The sequence below is a fragment of the Protopterus annectens genome, chromosome 10.part0 (assembly GCF_019279795.1).
Source record: "Protopterus annectens isolate FY-2018-M chromosome 10.part0, PAN1.0, whole genome shotgun sequence".
Taxonomy (NCBI): domain Eukaryota; kingdom Metazoa; phylum Chordata; order Ceratodontiformes; family Protopteridae; genus Protopterus; species Protopterus annectens.
Genome location: NC_056744.1, coordinates 441604175 through 441621216, shown reverse-complemented (window position 1 = coordinate 441621216; position 17042 = coordinate 441604175). Strand labels below are relative to the sequence as shown.

At 39.0% G+C, this 17042-nt stretch overlaps 1 protein-coding gene across 13 annotated transcripts in view; it reads left to right on the top strand.

The window, feature by feature from the left end:
- The window catches only part of RNF220 (ring finger protein 220), a 1177048-nt gene that overhangs the window by 920699 nt on the left and 239307 nt on the right, over window positions 1–17042 (top strand). For 6 of the 13 annotated variants that reach the window (XM_044085345.1, XM_044085346.1, XM_044085344.1 and 3 more), the window contains 2 exons: window positions 4664–4706; window positions 12042–12071. In XM_044085345.1, coding sequence (XP_043941280.1) covers window positions 4664–4706; window positions 12042–12071 — 73 coding nt within the window. Of the gene's footprint in view, window positions 1–4255; window positions 4514–4663; window positions 4707–12041; window positions 12072–17042 lie in introns of those variants that run through there. The other 7 variants (XM_044085348.1, XM_044085343.1, XM_044085352.1 and 4 more) reach the window with 3 other exon arrangements.

Below are 17042 nucleotides of genomic sequence, written 5' to 3'. Positions count from 1 at the left end.
AGATTGAGGTGTACAAGCTTGCAGTATGTGTGCCAGGGAAATGTAGATGTGCCAGTCCTGTTTCTTGAGGTAGCTCTCCATTATTTGTGATGTGTGAATGCAGCGAGTCATGCAATGCAAGTGTGATACCAGAAAACCAGAAACTCTGAGCCTGAGAGTTCACTATCAGCCAGTAAAGGGAAGGATTAGGGTCATAAAGAGAAAAGTCCCTGCTGAGTGTCTGGATGATAACTTGATCATGGGAGGTGAGAGGTGGGTTAATGGCCAGAAGGTGTGAGTAAGAAAAAGAAAGAAGGAAAGGAAAAACAATAGAATAGCACAGTTTTGGTCTTAGTAGTACTAAGATGAAGCCTCATTGTTTTAAGCCATAACTACAGTGAATCAAAGCTGAATTGCTGGATTCAAATTTAGCATTAACCATGAAAAACAAACTACCATTTAAACATGTTGCATAATTGTCTTGTAGACTGTATAAATAAAATGACAGGAAGTGTAGTTGCCACTTGCTTATAGATCTTCTTTTGGTGGTAGACCCTTGGTATCAGGTCCCAGAGAACTGGACAGTCCTCACAATCTTCAGGTGGCTCTTAGTTTTTTTCCATCAATATACTTTATAGATGAAGATGGATGTGTTGCTTGTGTGCTGGGAACTCAGTTCATCTCCTACACAATACATGGATTATTCCCCCAAAGAAAAAGAGACATACATCAGGTAGTTGGAGATAAACAGCAATTCCCATGGTCCACTGGCCATGGAGACAAAGTCTGCTTCTGGAGCATTTTCAAATCTGATCAGGCAACTAGTTATTTGTGTGCTACTTAAACATACAAAAGGACATGAGGTGCGCAGGGAAGCAGTACTCTTTAAGCAGTGAGCCACAGGCATAAGCTAACTTTCCAGGGGGGGGGGGGGTTGTAACACAGTACCAATCTTTCTGAGCCACTCATCCAGTCCTGTTGTTGCTTTGAAGATTCAGACACCATGCATGGTTAGGGTCCTCTGAATGTGGAGCATTTCCAAGATCAGAGAATGTAGTCCTCTTTATCTTCTGCTCATTCTCATTTTAGCAGGACAGAGAAATATTATTAACAATCCTATTCTCTTCTGTCTTAACATGGACGGTTTCTGTATACATTTCTGCCATTCCTGCTGATTCCAAGGGTCATCTCAGAGTTTAAGGATGTAAAGCCTTTTCTCAAGGTTAGATCTCACCTTCATTCTTGCTTTTACTCTCTCTCCTTCTTCTTTTTCTCCTTTTTCTATCAGCGCTAACCGGCACAGCATACCATTAGGATGTATACCTTAATCTCATGTGAAATGTCATTGTTAAGATTAACACCTCTCTATGCATTGTTCAATGCCTCTGTAGTCATCACAGTAAAGTGTTCATAACATTATCTATGTGCTAGTTAAGGCTTCATATTGAAAAGCTGACACACAAAGAGCCAAGTGTTTACAAAAAAAAAAAAAAAAAAAATTATCGAACATCTGTTTGTAGGAAAGCAAGCCCCCTTACCCTCTCAAATGTATATATATGCCAACTCAAAGATTACCATTCTTCTGAGAAAAATGACTATTCTGAAAAATGACAATCTTGGACTTGGTATTTGTAAGTCCAGATATTTGGCCATTCAATCTCAGGATTACAGGACTCGTTGTAGCGGATCCCATCATTTCAAATGGTTACCACTAATAAACACTGTAATTGTGCTTTTGCACCAGGGAAATGTCTGAAGAGGGTCAAATGATCAGACTACCTACCAGGTTAATAAATATCCAATAATGTAAAATAAATAAAAGATCAAAACTTATTTTCTTTACTTCTTAGTGGCTAAGGATATGATTTCAGGTTCTTTGTTCCTAATGATACAGGTAACTCTTTTGGTTCAGGTCAGGGATGTCCCTCACAGTTGTGGGTGAGAGCCTGATACACTACAGGGCTTGGCTTCTCATGTGCATCCCTTGATCCCACTGAGGTGCAAGAGTTGATTGAAACTTCAAAGAAGCCTTCTTAAGGAGAACTGTACCTCCAAGTGGTAAAGTGCTACTGTGCACCATCCTGGTTATTCAGTTTACAGGTGGGCTTGACTTCTCTCAGACAGCTGTATGATTTTCAGCCTGAGCTGTACATTTCAACTATCTGTGCACATCATAACTTTGTGAAAAGTAGGATTATGACCCATCAGCAGCTGATCATGCTGTTCCTTAAAGGCTGCATTAGATGTCTTCTTTTAAAGGACCCCCTCATCTCAGTGATATTTGATCTTCATGTTTGACAGTCTTGCCCATCTTTCTTTAGACTGCAACCTCAGCCACACTGACATTTGTTTCTTGAAAAATGCTTTTACTAGTGGTTGTCACCTTTATAGGTTGAATCTCAGAGCTTCAGGTCCTTATATGTTCGCAATCATATGTAGTGTTTTACAAAACCGTGATGTCACTCAGGACAAGTCATGCATTTTTCTGATGGTGGTTTCAGAATTGTCCCTGAACTAATCCATCTATCTCTCAGTTTTCTTTGCATGAGTAAAAAACAGGGGAAGAAAAAGTTCTTTACATACTAGACATACACCTGCAGTTTAGGCACTATCTGAAGTGATTCCATGAAGACATCCCAGTTGTTTATTTTGTTTCCACCAGAGTGGAAAGGGATTGCAGCTGCTGGGCAGACACTTTCCAGGTGGAATGTGTTTTGGTATCAGTTGGCTAACTGGAAGTAAATGCCGAGTTCAATGGTCATTCTACTAGAGGACTGCCTACCACTGCAGGTATCTAACTGCACCTCTTCATCAAGTATTACTGTCTCAGACTTAACTCTGGGAGTTAAGCCTTATTTGGGAAAATACAGTACTCTAGGATTCAGCTGCTTGAACTCCTTGCTTGTGTAATTAAGAATTGCAGGTTTTACATTGTTGATAGAGAAAAATCTGCATTGTGTATGTTATTGTGTTCTGCATACCAAGTGCATTTTTCATCACTTTTGCTACACTTTAGCCTTGTTGTTTGGCCTTCAAACAGATTACTCTGGTTACTCAACATAAAAAAAGGAAAACAAGTGAAGTGTAGTGTTTGCAAAACGTCCTTCAATAGGTTAGTCTCTACTCACTGAAATTATGCTTTAGAACCATTTTCCAGTTTTGCGTATAATCAAAAATGACCTTATGACTTGTACACTGAGCCCTCTTAACCCACTGTTCAATCAAAATATCTCTTTCCTCCCTTCTGAAACTTCATTACTTCTGCTGTTTCCCGTCTTTGTCTCATAACCATACTCCCTGATATTTTTCATTCATAGCCTTTATTCCCTGCCTCTATAACCTCAAGCATTTTTTAACAGTTCAAAATGGATCCATGAATCATTTTAGAATATTGCCACTTTAATACTTCTTAAAGATATCTTTTATATTGATAGCATTTCTTTGAGCATTTTTGTTGGTAACGCATTGTGTTCAAATGTCTCTACTTCTTTCTCTACACCTAGTATCTATCCTCCAAAATGTTACACCACTTTATATTATTACATTAATTGCATTCTAATGTTATTAGTTTTTAACTATTTGCCTATGGTATTGGTCAAGGCTGATGATGGTTATCGGATCAGTCTACTTCCCTGGTTAACAAATACGTAAGCAAACAAAGCTGAAAAAAATCCAGCCATTTATTTTATGATTTTTGAGATATTCTAATAGCTATTTTTTTCTTTCCTCAAATCAATATCATGGTTTATTTTCATGCCTTGATAAGTTATTCTTTGAAACCCTGAATGCTGCACAGGTGCCATATGTCTTTATATATATATATATATATATATATATATATATATATGTGTGTGTGTGTGTATATATATATATATATATATATATATATATATATATGAAGATTGAATGAGGTTTCAGTAAGTGGCAACACTGTATCTTTTATTTAATTAAAATCAGTATATTAATAACACTTTCTGTGCACTGTGAAAGAAATTACCTCATCATTCACATTATTTTCAACTTAATGATTGTCTTGACCTTTAAGGTTTTATTGTGTGTAACTGTTTCAGCTCACATATTTAGAAGAATGTGTGTATTATTACATAAAAAGTAATTAATGTACATTTATAGAAAAAAAATATTTTTCATCGCACTTTAGCGTGGACTACTCAGTTTCTTTTGTATGCCTTGTAAGACTGACACACTGCTGCCATCTGGTGGCTCTCCAAGGAACAGCAGCATTTCTCCGTGAAGTTTGAACTTTCACCCTTGCCTCTGAGACACTAATCACATGATTCGGGCACGTTATGGCTCCTGTTACAAACTGTGTTGAATGAGCTTGTAGTCCTGCAGTTTTTAAATCCAAGGGCATCTTCATTATAGACCTAAAACGACCCATGTGCAGACACAGGGGAGCTGGTTCCGTCTGATTTTTGATCACCGCTAATAAATATTATAGTACGTCTGCAATTGCTGCTTGCATCTGGCCTTTTGTGTTATGGAGACAGAGGCTACAAGTAACAGGAGAGAGGAAGTAAGTTTGTTTACATCTGTGATTGCCAGGAGAAAGAGTAATCTGATGAAATCTACATATTGCAGTTCATTGTTATTTCCTGTTTCAGTAACATCTGTGTGATAAAAGGTTCTTAGTACCTTTTTATATTTCTTTTTCTTTTTCTTTTAGACATTTTTGCGAGTAAGAGCTAATAGGCAGACCAGGCTAAATGGTAAGTTTTCTTCTGCAGAGCTATATATTTATATGTATCTTTTTTAAGTTATTGTTTTGCAGTTTCATAATTTCAGGAACGTTTTTATAATATTAGTTTCTAATTCTGTACTGTTTTTGTCAAATATGTGTATGTCTTACAAGTGAATTAATATTTTATTTATTTATTTTTTTTTGGAGGGGGTGTCTGAAATTGTTGACACTACAGTTCAGCATCTTAGATATCAGACTCAAACGTTGCAAGGTATGGTGGGTAAAGTTGACTCATCTGGTTTAGGGGATTTGTATTGCCTTAGGTTTGTTGATGGTTCCTCTGATTAGTATGTGTCATTTTGTGTGATCATGTGTGCACAGGAGGTTATGTTGTTTATGGTTAAGATGAGGTACACAGGCCCACTGCAGTCCATTTTAGATAAGTTTTGCTGGCTGATTATTGCTTTACCCTTTATGTATAATTTCATATTTCCCCAGAATATATTTTAATCATTTTATAAAGCGTGCCTGAATTCCCATCCTTTGGTAATCTTCTGTATTATGTCATTGCAAGATCCCTTTTACCACCATTCTTCCACTCTGGCAGTATTTCTATTTAGGTGGCATGCACTACTGGGTTAAAGTGCTGTAAGGAAGTTTGGTACGTGTCATCCAGCCAAGAATTAAGGTGTTTCTCTATGTATCTTCTCTCCTTGGAAACCAGGATTTGCAGTGCTGCAGCAGAACTGTATTTAGACTGTTGAGGTTGCATTGAGTAAACAGCTGCCATCTCCACTAAAGTACACTAAAGGATCTCTGACTTACAGCATGGTAATGCAAAATGTCTAGAACCTTGTCCTCACTGCTTCTTGTGGCCAAGTCTTCACTGTCCCAGGGTGCTGAATGGGTGCTGTTTGGGCAGGCTGTCAGTATTCAGTTATTATTTCCAGGCAAGTGCTTGCCTGCGAGTTATCATCTGGATGGTGGTAGGAAAATGTGTGTGTATATTTTGTGCATTGATGTCATATTGGTTTGCTGAAGAGAAAAATGAATGCTTGCCTTTGCTAAGTCGCAGCCATGCTGCTTGTGATGCCATTTCTGAGAACAATTGTCCAGAGAGGTTTGGAAACATGACAGCCTTAAGTGAACAAGAGGGCAAGAACTGGAAGTCATGCTGGGGAAACTTCTTACAAGGGATGCTGTCACTTTGCTTCTGTTTTATTTATGTATGTGTTAACAGTGAGAGCTGATCCATGTGGATGTTTTTCAGACGCAGCCCAAGTGCACTATCTGGTTAAGTGACTTGCTTAGAGTCATGCAGATGTTAAACGGAAACAGGGAAACAAATCCTAGTCTACTGGAAATTCATTAACAGCTAATCTTCTGTGTTAATTGCCAGATATCTATCTTTGTGTAGCATGTTTCTGCATGCAGGATACTATACTTTCAATTTGGATTGTAAATCACAAACTTGGAGTACGTGCTTGTTACTATGAGTTGGACCTTTTGTGCATCTGCTAGGAGAGGGAATTAGTGAGCACCAGTTTGTTGTGGGATTTAGGCTTGATCTGTGTATCAGGTAGAGGTGGGAAGATTCAAGAAATTAATGTTTCTAGCCCAGCTGAGGCACAGTAATTCTGTAATTGTTAAGATCTCACATTTTATGTGATTGCCGCTGGTAGAGTCTTGTGGGATGTCAAAAGGCAAAGAGGCCATTTTGTTCATTTCTTTGTGGGGGGGGGACTTTTGCTGGCTCCCTGCAGCTTATCATTGGTTGCTCCCATGCCCTCATCTCATCCAGTGGATCTACTGGACGTGCTTTATCTCCTGTAGACTACCCCAACCCATTTACTGGGCCACTGAGGAAGTTGAGGAACCTGGGACTCTGTCACACTGCTGCCGAATCCCCCCTTCCCCCCTCATGCTCTTGTCCTGTTTCCAGGATATGATGTTCAGTGAAAGCTGTAAGCATTGTCCTCCCTACAGTACGTCATCCTCTCTCAAGTCCCAAGCCTTCACTAGGAACCTGTAGCAGTGCTACCGACTGTGCAGACCCCCCCCCCCCCCGGGGTGGGCATGTCTAACCTTCCTGCCTGCCCTGTGAAGAACCTGAGCCACTCGTTGAACTTAGGTTGCCTGGACCATAGTCAGGGCATTTTACTGTATGCCACAGAGCAGGTGCTAGCAGTTTGTACATTTAGTGCAGTTTGTAAACTGTTTTTGTTTGTGAGTGTTAGACTGAGGAGTCAGGTTTTTCCACAAGAAGCCGCGGCATAATGTTGATACCCTTAATGAAGTGGTTTAGTCAAACAGTATCTGTATTACATGGTAATTAGTTGTAGTTGACAGAAGTTCTGTATGTTTGTAGCCATCTTTCGTATATGCATGTCTGATCAGAATGTTAAGTGTTCCTACATAACTGTCAGATTATTCGATTAAAGTTTAAGAAGTTTGTCAACAGAGGTGTAATTCCGACATGAAATAAATTATGCAGGTTTTATGTTGACATACATTTAACTAAAAGTTGATTGATAAGTCTACAGATTTTGTTTCGTGGAATAAATGTACACTTTGTTATGGTTAAAGTTGACATTGCTCTGTTGCAGTAGCAGAGCAGTGAACATCATTTGTTTAACACAGGGCAGTGCAGTATTGTGTTTCTATAGGGTGTCTGCTGAGCAGTGTTGTGGAAGTGTTTTTTTCTCCATCAGAAGTGAATGGTTGGATGTTGCACCACTAATGTTTGCTTCAGCTGCCAGCAACAAGGAACAGGTTTTGTTATGCAGTATGGGCTGTGTGCAGTGGGACTGTGCTTATTCTGTTTGCACAGTGGAGGTATGCACAGAATTTTGCACCATTTATTTTGATGATGTCCTCTCCTGGCTACTCTAGTGAGTTATTTAAATTATTGTATTTGTGCATTTCTACTGGGTGATTAGTGCTACTGCTTCCTCACAGCACTTTAGTTCAGATATTAGATGAGGTGCTTTCTGTGCCAATTCGGCATGTGCTTCTTATGCCTGAGTTTGTTCAGTTCTTCCACTTCCTGCTGTGCCCTGAAGGTGTGCTGTAGGCAAATTGCTGATCTTACCTGAATGAATGGAGGTTTGTGTGCATAGACCTCGAGAATAGCTTTTTAATGTGTTGACTTTAACATTTTGCTTCTAAAGCTTAAAAGAGTGTCAGTTTCCAGATGAAGTGTGTACCTGGTTTAAAAAGAAGAATCTTTACAATGGGTACTGACCCTGCTGATGCTAACCCATTACCTGCTTCTGTGGGCATGCCCCAGGGTTCATTGCTGGAATAATTACTATTTTCCATTGTTCAGTAATGACCTCCCATAAAGTATACAGGTTTGAGTATCATTTTATATGCTGATGACATTCTCATTACTAGGATATCAACATCACAAGAGTTAAATTTCCAACTCGTTAGAAAATGATATCAGGCAACTTAGGAATTGGATTACGTTAATAAGCTATAACCTTAAATACAAAGAAATCTATATGTATGCTAGTTGGAACAGACAGGAGCTTTATCTCAGCACACCCCTTAACATTTGTAACACCCTTTACTATCCCTTCCCATCCATCACTCATCAAAAATAATTGGGCCTTCTATTGGACCAAATGTTCTTTTTTTACCTCCTGTAGATACCCAGGCACATAAGGTACTTCACAGGTCAGAATAGTCTAAAAGGTTTCCTACATGCTAACAAAAGATTGAAGGCAGTCTAGCCATCAGTGTTTTACTCACTGTTAGAATATTTACTCCCACTCATAACATTACACTCACCTGAAAATACACAGCTTCTCCGCTTCTCCAGAAGGCAGAAAATAAAATGTTATGATTCATTCATTTGACCCCCCTCCCAAAACACCACAGTGTCACTCTGGCAAAATGTAACTGGCTTCCAGTGGATGGTAAAGATTCCTTCCTACTTAATCTGCTGACCTTTAAACAGCATCTCCAGTTTGGAAACTCCTCTTACTGCCTCAGTACTGACTCCAACCTCCTCATTAGACCACCCTACACCATTGCAACTACCAGGAGGTCTTACTCTAAAACAGGACCAGTGGAGCACTCAGACTTTAGAAAATTACTAAAGTATTGCATAACAGTCAGTTCAGTGTTGCTGTGTTTGATAGTCATGTCTATCTTACTGCCATAGAATGCCACCTGCATTTTCTGTAATACAGCTGTACCACTACCTTGCTGTTCCAAACTGTTTCCCCTACATTTTAAGTGCATATTTATCATTTCACACTTTTCCAACTCTTTTCCTTACATTTCTGACTCTACTTAGAATATCCCCTTTGCCATCTACCTCATGTTTTCAGGTCTATGTTTAACCGTCGAATAATGTTTCCATCAAACGGCTAAACATTAAACCCTAACCATCGAATGTTCATTCAGTGAATGGGAAAGTAACTAGCTGACCAACACTTCCTGTCTGCCTTTTTTTCCCCATTGTAACGGGGTCTTGGAGTTGGTATATATAATTAAGGGGGGTGTTTGGGGGTGTGGGGAGAAGCCCCCCCCTAGGTTTGAAATACTGCATTTTGTGAGATGGGGAAGTGTTGTCTAGCTAGTTACTTTTCCTGATGAAAAAAATTAATGTTTAGTAGTTAGGGCTCGATATTTAGCTATTTGATGGAAATGTTATTCGATGTTTGTTTAAACACAGACTCCATGTTTTCCCCTACAAGAACACTGATACTGTCACTACTATGTGTGCCTCAGGTATGTATATGACTAATCTCTTTGTCATCCTTAATGGAACTCGGTTGACTTGCCTCCTGTTTTGCAACAGGAATCAAAATGGTCTACTGTTTCCTCCTCCTTGCTGTAGTACTTATTTCTCTCTCTCCTTACTTGTCTCGCAATCTATAATTTGTGATAGACACAACTTTGCTTCCACACTTCCAAATTCCCTTGCACTTTCCCTAACTCCTTAATACTAATTTCTCTTCAAGTCAGAAGTTTTGCCATCGCAGTATGTGCAACTGATTTACTGCTGTGCCTCAATTACAGTTACATTTTATATTTCGGTTTATTGTGAATATTGTGCTATTATTCTGATTCTGTTGTAATTGTTCTTTACATCTCATCATGTTGTCTTCCTTTGTAATTTTTGGCCTAGATTATGCCTGAAAAGGGTCTTTAGACAGGTGAATCTACTTGGATAACAAATGTATAAATAAATAAGTTGTGTGCGTGTGTGCTCGTGTGCTAGCGTGCATGTGCTTGCACTAATGCATCCTGTAATGGGGCTGATACCTCTTCAAGTGTAATCTTCTCTGCCTGGTGCACTTTTAATTGTCTGCATAGGTTGTAATTCCCCAGCAACCTGAGCTGGGTTAAGTAGGTAATTGGAGAATTAATGAATGGATAGGTGGCTACTGACTGACGACCACCATCTTTCCTTCTGGGCTATTGTTTTCTGTCACATTAGTGAGTGCGAACTGTCCATTATTGTCTGTTAAATGGTGTGCTGTGGTTGGGGATTGAAATTGAATTTTAGTATGGCAATTTAACTGTGAGAGTTAAGATTTTTCAGGTGTTAATCAACTTTATTTTGTACGGTTCCGTTTAGTTCCTTCAGTTTCTACTTGGAAACTGTCAGACTCTGAGAAAGTTACTAAACCAAGCAATGCTCCTTTCTCAGCCCTGAAAGGAGGCACTTTTGTCCAGTCGACTTACTATGTTAGCAAATAAAATAAATAATAATTAAAATAAGTAAAAGAATGGCTGTATTCAGAGGGATTGGGACAAAAGTGAAACAAACCTTTTGATTTCCTGAATGGTGGACAATGACTGGAAATTTGGCTGCCCAAAGGGGGAAACATGCATGTTTCTGAAGTTTGTTGAGGTGCTTGATTACCCATTTGGCTTGCTTATGCAGGAGAAGGTATTACTGTGTTCCTGGTTTCACATGGCTATGTTAGCTCATTAAACATGTATTAATTCTTCTGAGCCAAAATTAATTTTTTTACTCAAGTCCATAAGTCCTCTTGTCCTTTGAGATGTAAAATATCTGTTCAGGAATAGAAAGTTTACAACTTCTACACACTGGCAAAATATTACACATGCTGTTTATTATAGCACTTGCTACCAAGGTATTACAGTGTGTTTTTACTATTTCATTAGTACATTATTTTTATTTATTTGATTTTTTTCTGCCCCTGATGATTTGTTAAACACACTCCATATTTACCAGTTCTGTTGTGTATTGATCTTCTAACACATTCCGTGTATATTGTTTCACCCCCGGTGCACTCCGTGTATATTGTTTCACCCCCGGTGTTGTTCATAACAGTTTGTATCAATTCTGTAGTTATTGTACTTGCGATGCATTTCATTGTATTGTATTGTAATCTACTGCCGGATGTTTTTTCTGTCTTAATTTTTTTTGTACTATTTGTTTGTGTATTACTTTGTACAGATATTTGCTGTTGTATATGTATGGAGCTTTTCTGCCCAGGTCGCCACTGAAAATGGACTTCCAGCCCAGTCGGACACTTACCTAGTAATAAATGTAAAATAAGTAAATAAATGTATGTATTTATTTATTTATTTATTTATTTATTTTTCTTTCTTTGATGACCAGGTTAGGGCCACTAGGCTAGTACTTTCTTTTCAGGGAGACCTTGGGTGGTATTTACACTCGGAAGATTTGGTCAAGGCATTGGATAACTTAGTGCACTGGGATTTTTTTACATTCTCCTGAACTACAACTAACTCAAGCAGATAGGGCATTGGTTTAACATGCTATCCAAAGGATGGCACCCTCAAGAGTGCAGCAACTCCCCTTCTGCTGCATTGCAGTATATAAGATATTTTGGTGAAAAATATATGTAAGCTGACTTGGCTTTTATCTTATTTACTTTTCTTTTAAATGGGTCATTCACCCGTCACTGCCACTTGTGTCCTCCTGTAATCCGTTCTTCAGTAGTGTTTTTGATTTTGTCTGATTTTTCTTGCTTCAAAAAGCATCCAAGAATGTTTGGCATAAGAGTGAAACAAATGTGGTGCAGGGAAAATGCTTTTTCTTGTAAACTGCTGTCCTGAGATGTTGGATCTGTCACTGTGTATTCTGCTTAAAGATCAAGTGCTGCTGTCACATTAATGAATGGAAACCCCAACCATCACTTCCAATAAACCTAAACTTGAAGGAGTCTTCCCAAAGGCAGTAGAGGCTGGCATTTTGGTGGGTTATCCCAAAGGGGACCTAGATCTGTTGAGGTAGCAAGGTCAGAATACTGTTTTTTTAATTAGTACTGATAGATGCAGTCATCCTTAATTAGGTTTCTAATCTCACTCCATGTGTTTTTCTCTCTCTCTCTTCTTGTCTTCTTAACAGCTTTCTGTATTGCTGGAAGAAATCTAGAAAGTAGGTAGCAACTATTGAAACTTTTCAGATTTTGCCATGCAGTTGCTGTACTTTGAACCAGTTAAGTATTTTATAAGATTGTTGCAGGGTCTGCTGTGTTGCTTTTTTATGGGGCAGGAAGCAGCACATTTTGAAATACTGAATCCTACACTTTGTGCTTGTCTGAGGGCTGGACCCTTAATTAAGAGATGAAGGAATTAAAAGATAAACCGCAATCAGAACTGTTGTATTCTGCTGTACTTATTAACACCACACTTTAGAAATGTAGAGTGTATACACTGAGTTTGATACTGTTACTTAAAAAATGGTTGTGTTTGGTGCAGTTCTCTGAAACAGTAATGTATGGTTCTAATGCTGGTTACACTACCTGTGGGACATTTCTGCAGCATTGTGGGCCAACAGAAGGAAGTAGCTTCTTCTGTTTGGTGCCTTTTCCCTTGTCTGAGAAGGGGCTGTGGAACTTTAATAGTAGAAACTTGTAGAAGTGTTGGCACTTTTCATGGTGTGAAAGGAGATGTTTTGATATCATATAGCAGGATGCCCACCATTATGCCCACATAATTCTGGCATTCAGTTTGTACACAGGATGGGAAGTAATGGCAGTTATCAGTTGCACATTTATGAGTGTATGGTAGGATTTACTTTTGCCTTTAAAGGTTTGGACTTGACAAAATATTCTAGACTAGTGTGAGTAAATACCACTATTGTTATATTTTTAGGGACCACTTTTGATGAAACAGGCTTTAACATTTGACTGTAAAGCACTGAAAAACTTGACTAAACAAGAACTTCTTTCTAGCAAAGACACTCTTCCCTGTTCAACCTTCAGTGTTGCCTTGTTACATTCCATAAAACCATTAGCCCTTTTAACGGGTCAGTCGTCCATAATGTAACTTATCCCAGAGGTAATAACTTCCCTTTTAATCCAAGAGCTGTTTCCAATTGTAAGGTTTTTGGCAGAATGTGTGAAACACCTTTCTTGGATGCTGGATCTGCAAACTGCTAATTCTTCTCCTACTTTCCACAGGATGTGGTGAATCTTTGCTGTCTGAATTAATTTGTTGCTTATCCACCACTCACTGGTTCAGTACAGAGATTTCAGCCCTAAGTAAATCAGTTGATGCAACAGTCACATCTTTTTCCTCTGGTTTAGTGTGCTGCACGTTCTACCAGTTTTAATATTTACCCGTTTGCCTTTCCTCTATGCCCAAGAATTCTGCGTTATGGGCTGATGTTTATTTTTCTGTCTATATATTTGAATCTCTATATATTTGAATCTGTCCAGTCTTCAAAGCGTTCATGCTGAGTCAGTGTATAAGCTGGTTGACCATTAAAAGATCGTGGCTCTGAAGCTTGACCTGAACTAGTGTGAACAGCGAGCACAGATAGTTGAAATACCAAAGACTGGCAATATCTAAACCCAACTTTGCCCCTCTTCCGGACCCGTGGTAGCACTTGCTCATGGGTTGGGAAAAATTTGGTGTTTCTGCATTCAGGGTTGCAGTCAATATAGTGTATATTTGGCTATCTGCGTTTTGGCAGTTTGTTTCCGTGATTCCGGCAGTCAAGCTTCCAAGCCTCATCCTTGTAGTAGGAAAATGTAGATTCGTTCTACGTCTGCTGTTTCTTTATGTATGCTACATTATGGATTGACTTTGCATCACTCTGTATCTGTTAGACTTCATAATCAGAGGTAATATATCTGTCCTGGAAGTGCTGTCCATTGCAGGGCACTGCCTTCCAGACAAATCTTTGACTCTTATTACGTGTGTGTGTACGTGTGTGAGAGAGATGAATGGTATGCACCTACATGTACATTTTGGGTTTTACAAAGATCACCATGCCATCCTGTAAAATAGCGACTTCAGAACAGACTACTCATTTATGGTACACGTTGTCTCCCAGTCTCTTATTTTTGATCTCTTGGGTGTAATTGGGTATTTAAGGCTCTGCAGATCCTGTCTGAGCATTCTGCTTTAGTAAAAGCATTGAGTACGCCACATAATACAGAGATGATGTGAGCTACTCACACAGTCATTGTAAACCCTTAAGCGTAGTCAGTAAGCACTAATGGAATAATTTGATTTTCTTTTCCCCTTAAAGTAATTGTTTTGGGTTTTAACTTAGTAGTTAATACTTGCCATAAGAACCCATTGTATAGCTTTTCCTAATCATGTTTTATTACATTTTAATAACATTTTCTTGACAATTTGATCATGTCTTTTTTTAAGTCCTCATTACTCTACAGGCTGTATGCAGCTGTTGTATTGACATCTCTCTCATGTCTTCATTGTTAGATTACCTTCCATTGTCATATGACCTTTTGTGACCAGTCAGGAGGCACTGTACTATTAAATACATTTTTTTACAGTTTTAGTAAGGTTCTTTGTGGTCACAGTGATCGATCGTTCATGTGTTAGTGCCGTGCATTGGGCTCGAAGTAATTCCATGGTGACAGTTTCATAGTATCCTGTAGCTACTGGTAGGCCCACTGCTGCCTTAAGCATAGGCCACTTTGTGTTATGCATGTTTCACAACTGTCTGCCATCTTATTGAATCTTCATCTGGTATATGCATTGCCTGAGATAACCAGCAGCTTTTACAATTTGTCAGCAAAAGCATGGCCAAACTACCAGTGAAGTTTGAACTGCTGCTGTTCGCTTCCCCGCTTTTGTCCTTCTTCTCTCACTGTCAGAATTTCATTTTACTTCCCCGATTTTGTCATTCCTCTCCATATCAGAATTTCAGTTCAAATGTATTAATGTAACAATGTCCTGAAGTTAGTTCTGGTCTGTCCGAATGTTTAAATACTCTTCATTCTCTTGAGTTTTTCACCGCCCCATCTCAAACTTGTGTATTGAATTACTAGAATGGTTGCCGGAAAAACTTCTGTATAAGTCAAGCATTTTGTTTTGTTAATTTTTTCAGGAATTCTGTTCTTTCTGAACCATGAAATTCTTCTGTCCCGAAACCTGAATGCTCCACAGTTTTTGTAGGTTGTTCTATTCCTCTCACTTTTTTACTGCACTAATTCAGTTACTGGCCATTTTTTTCTCCTTAAGTGGTGCAGGTTCTTGCAGTGCCAGTAACCCTTTATCTCAGTGATTTAATAAAACAAAATCTGTATTTGCAAACGGCTGTTTTGAGAGCAATGTGACATTGTACTCTTTCAGAGTTTCTTAACTTCTGCTTTTCAGTTCCACATAGACAGCCTTTTACTTGAGGAAATATGCTTTGGCAAACAGCATACTTGGATCTCCTGCCAGAATGGTCCAGGAGACTAGGCAGATATTCCCTTGAGTGGTTTATGAAGATGTGCTTTACTTTTTATTTGATAATGAATAAAATAACTGTGCTTTACTTGAATCCCTCATGCTGCTGCTGCTGTGACTCCTCAAAAGTATTCAGTAGCCTGCTTCTTGGCCAAGTTTGATTGGAAGTCTCCATGCTGGAATAACCTGCCAGTGAGATATGGGAATGATTGGTCATTGCCAGCCCACACATTCTGGAGTGGGTGCAGTGGTATATCTTTGGGTCATTTTTCTTACTGTGTATAAGATGGACGAGACATATGAGCGTGAGGCTTCAAAGGAGAGCATCACTGTCTGTGTAGGCATGGCAGTGGTGTGGAAGCATGCAGCTGAGTCGGAACCTAAAGCAGTAAGCATGGTATAATGCATGCTGCTCCGCAGAGGGAGGAAGAGGTAGGAGCAGAAGATTGTTTTCCTTATTACTTGTAGAATGATGGCTTTTAATCTCTAATCTCTACCTCTCCCGTATTCAGAACTCCACATGGGAGAAGGATACTCAGTAGTGGGGGTGTGTGTGGGTAATTTGGGGAACTGGAAAAAAAATACATTAACAGAACTTGTCCCAGATTTCTGGGACATGTCAGACCTGAGCATGCAGTTAGAACTTATTGAATGCACCTACAAGCAGTGGCGAGAAAGGGCAACACTGCATCAGGAGGAGCCATGCTTGACTTCGCCTGTATCATTATGTCTTTGCTGAAATGCAGCAGTTTAATTTGCTTTAGGAAAAGTACTCTTTGCAGTAATATTGTCAGATAGTGTAAACACCTCTTGGTATTCAGTGCATGTTTGTCTTGGTTCTAAAGCTGTGTCAGCGGTTTGTCCTGAAAGTGAAAGGATGCCTGCCTAAGTTAGCCATTCTTCTACAACCAGAAATGCCTCCAGCTTTCCAGCTGTTTTGTTTCCATTTCTCATCCAAAAACTGATTGGTACTGTTGTTCGAGACCTTTCTGGGATCTTATGTTATCACCTGATACCTGTCACATAATTTGTGACATCATTTGGAATGCAAGTAGCTACATTTCAATTTTTTTATGACCTTAAGAAAATGTCAAGTATGTCACTGATTATACCTGCCACCCTAGCACCTGACAGAATGTCAGTCAAGAATACCTCCTGACCATAGCCTGAACATTAATTTCCATATGAAAAAAAGTCTGCCTCCAGTTATGGGTACAAAAGATCTTGGAATTTTCAGTCCTTTGATGCAAGAATCATCTATTGGTAAGGTAATTATACTCATTCAGCTTGAATGTGGTATTTCCTTAATAGCAGTTGCTTCAAATAAAACAAAAAGTATTAAAGCTCTGCAAAACATTTTCACAAAAATTATGTTGATTCATCCATCATCTTCTGTGGAACACTAGAACATCACTACCAGACAGCCAGCAAAGCTAAATGGCTATCCATTAAAGATCTGACCTTCTGACTCTTTTAACTATTAAAATTAAAAACCTGCCCCTCCAACTTTGCTGCAAAACCTAGTATAACCAGTACCCTGACTTTGGATGTTTTGGGGGAAGCTGTCCCATAGGCAGGGTGGTGGTGAGCATGATCCAGTGTTGTATGAAACAGTCATGGAGTTATCTGTAACAGGAGATTTGTATAGCTGTACTAAGAATACATTGATTAACTCCTGTGTTGTGCATCATCTTAAATG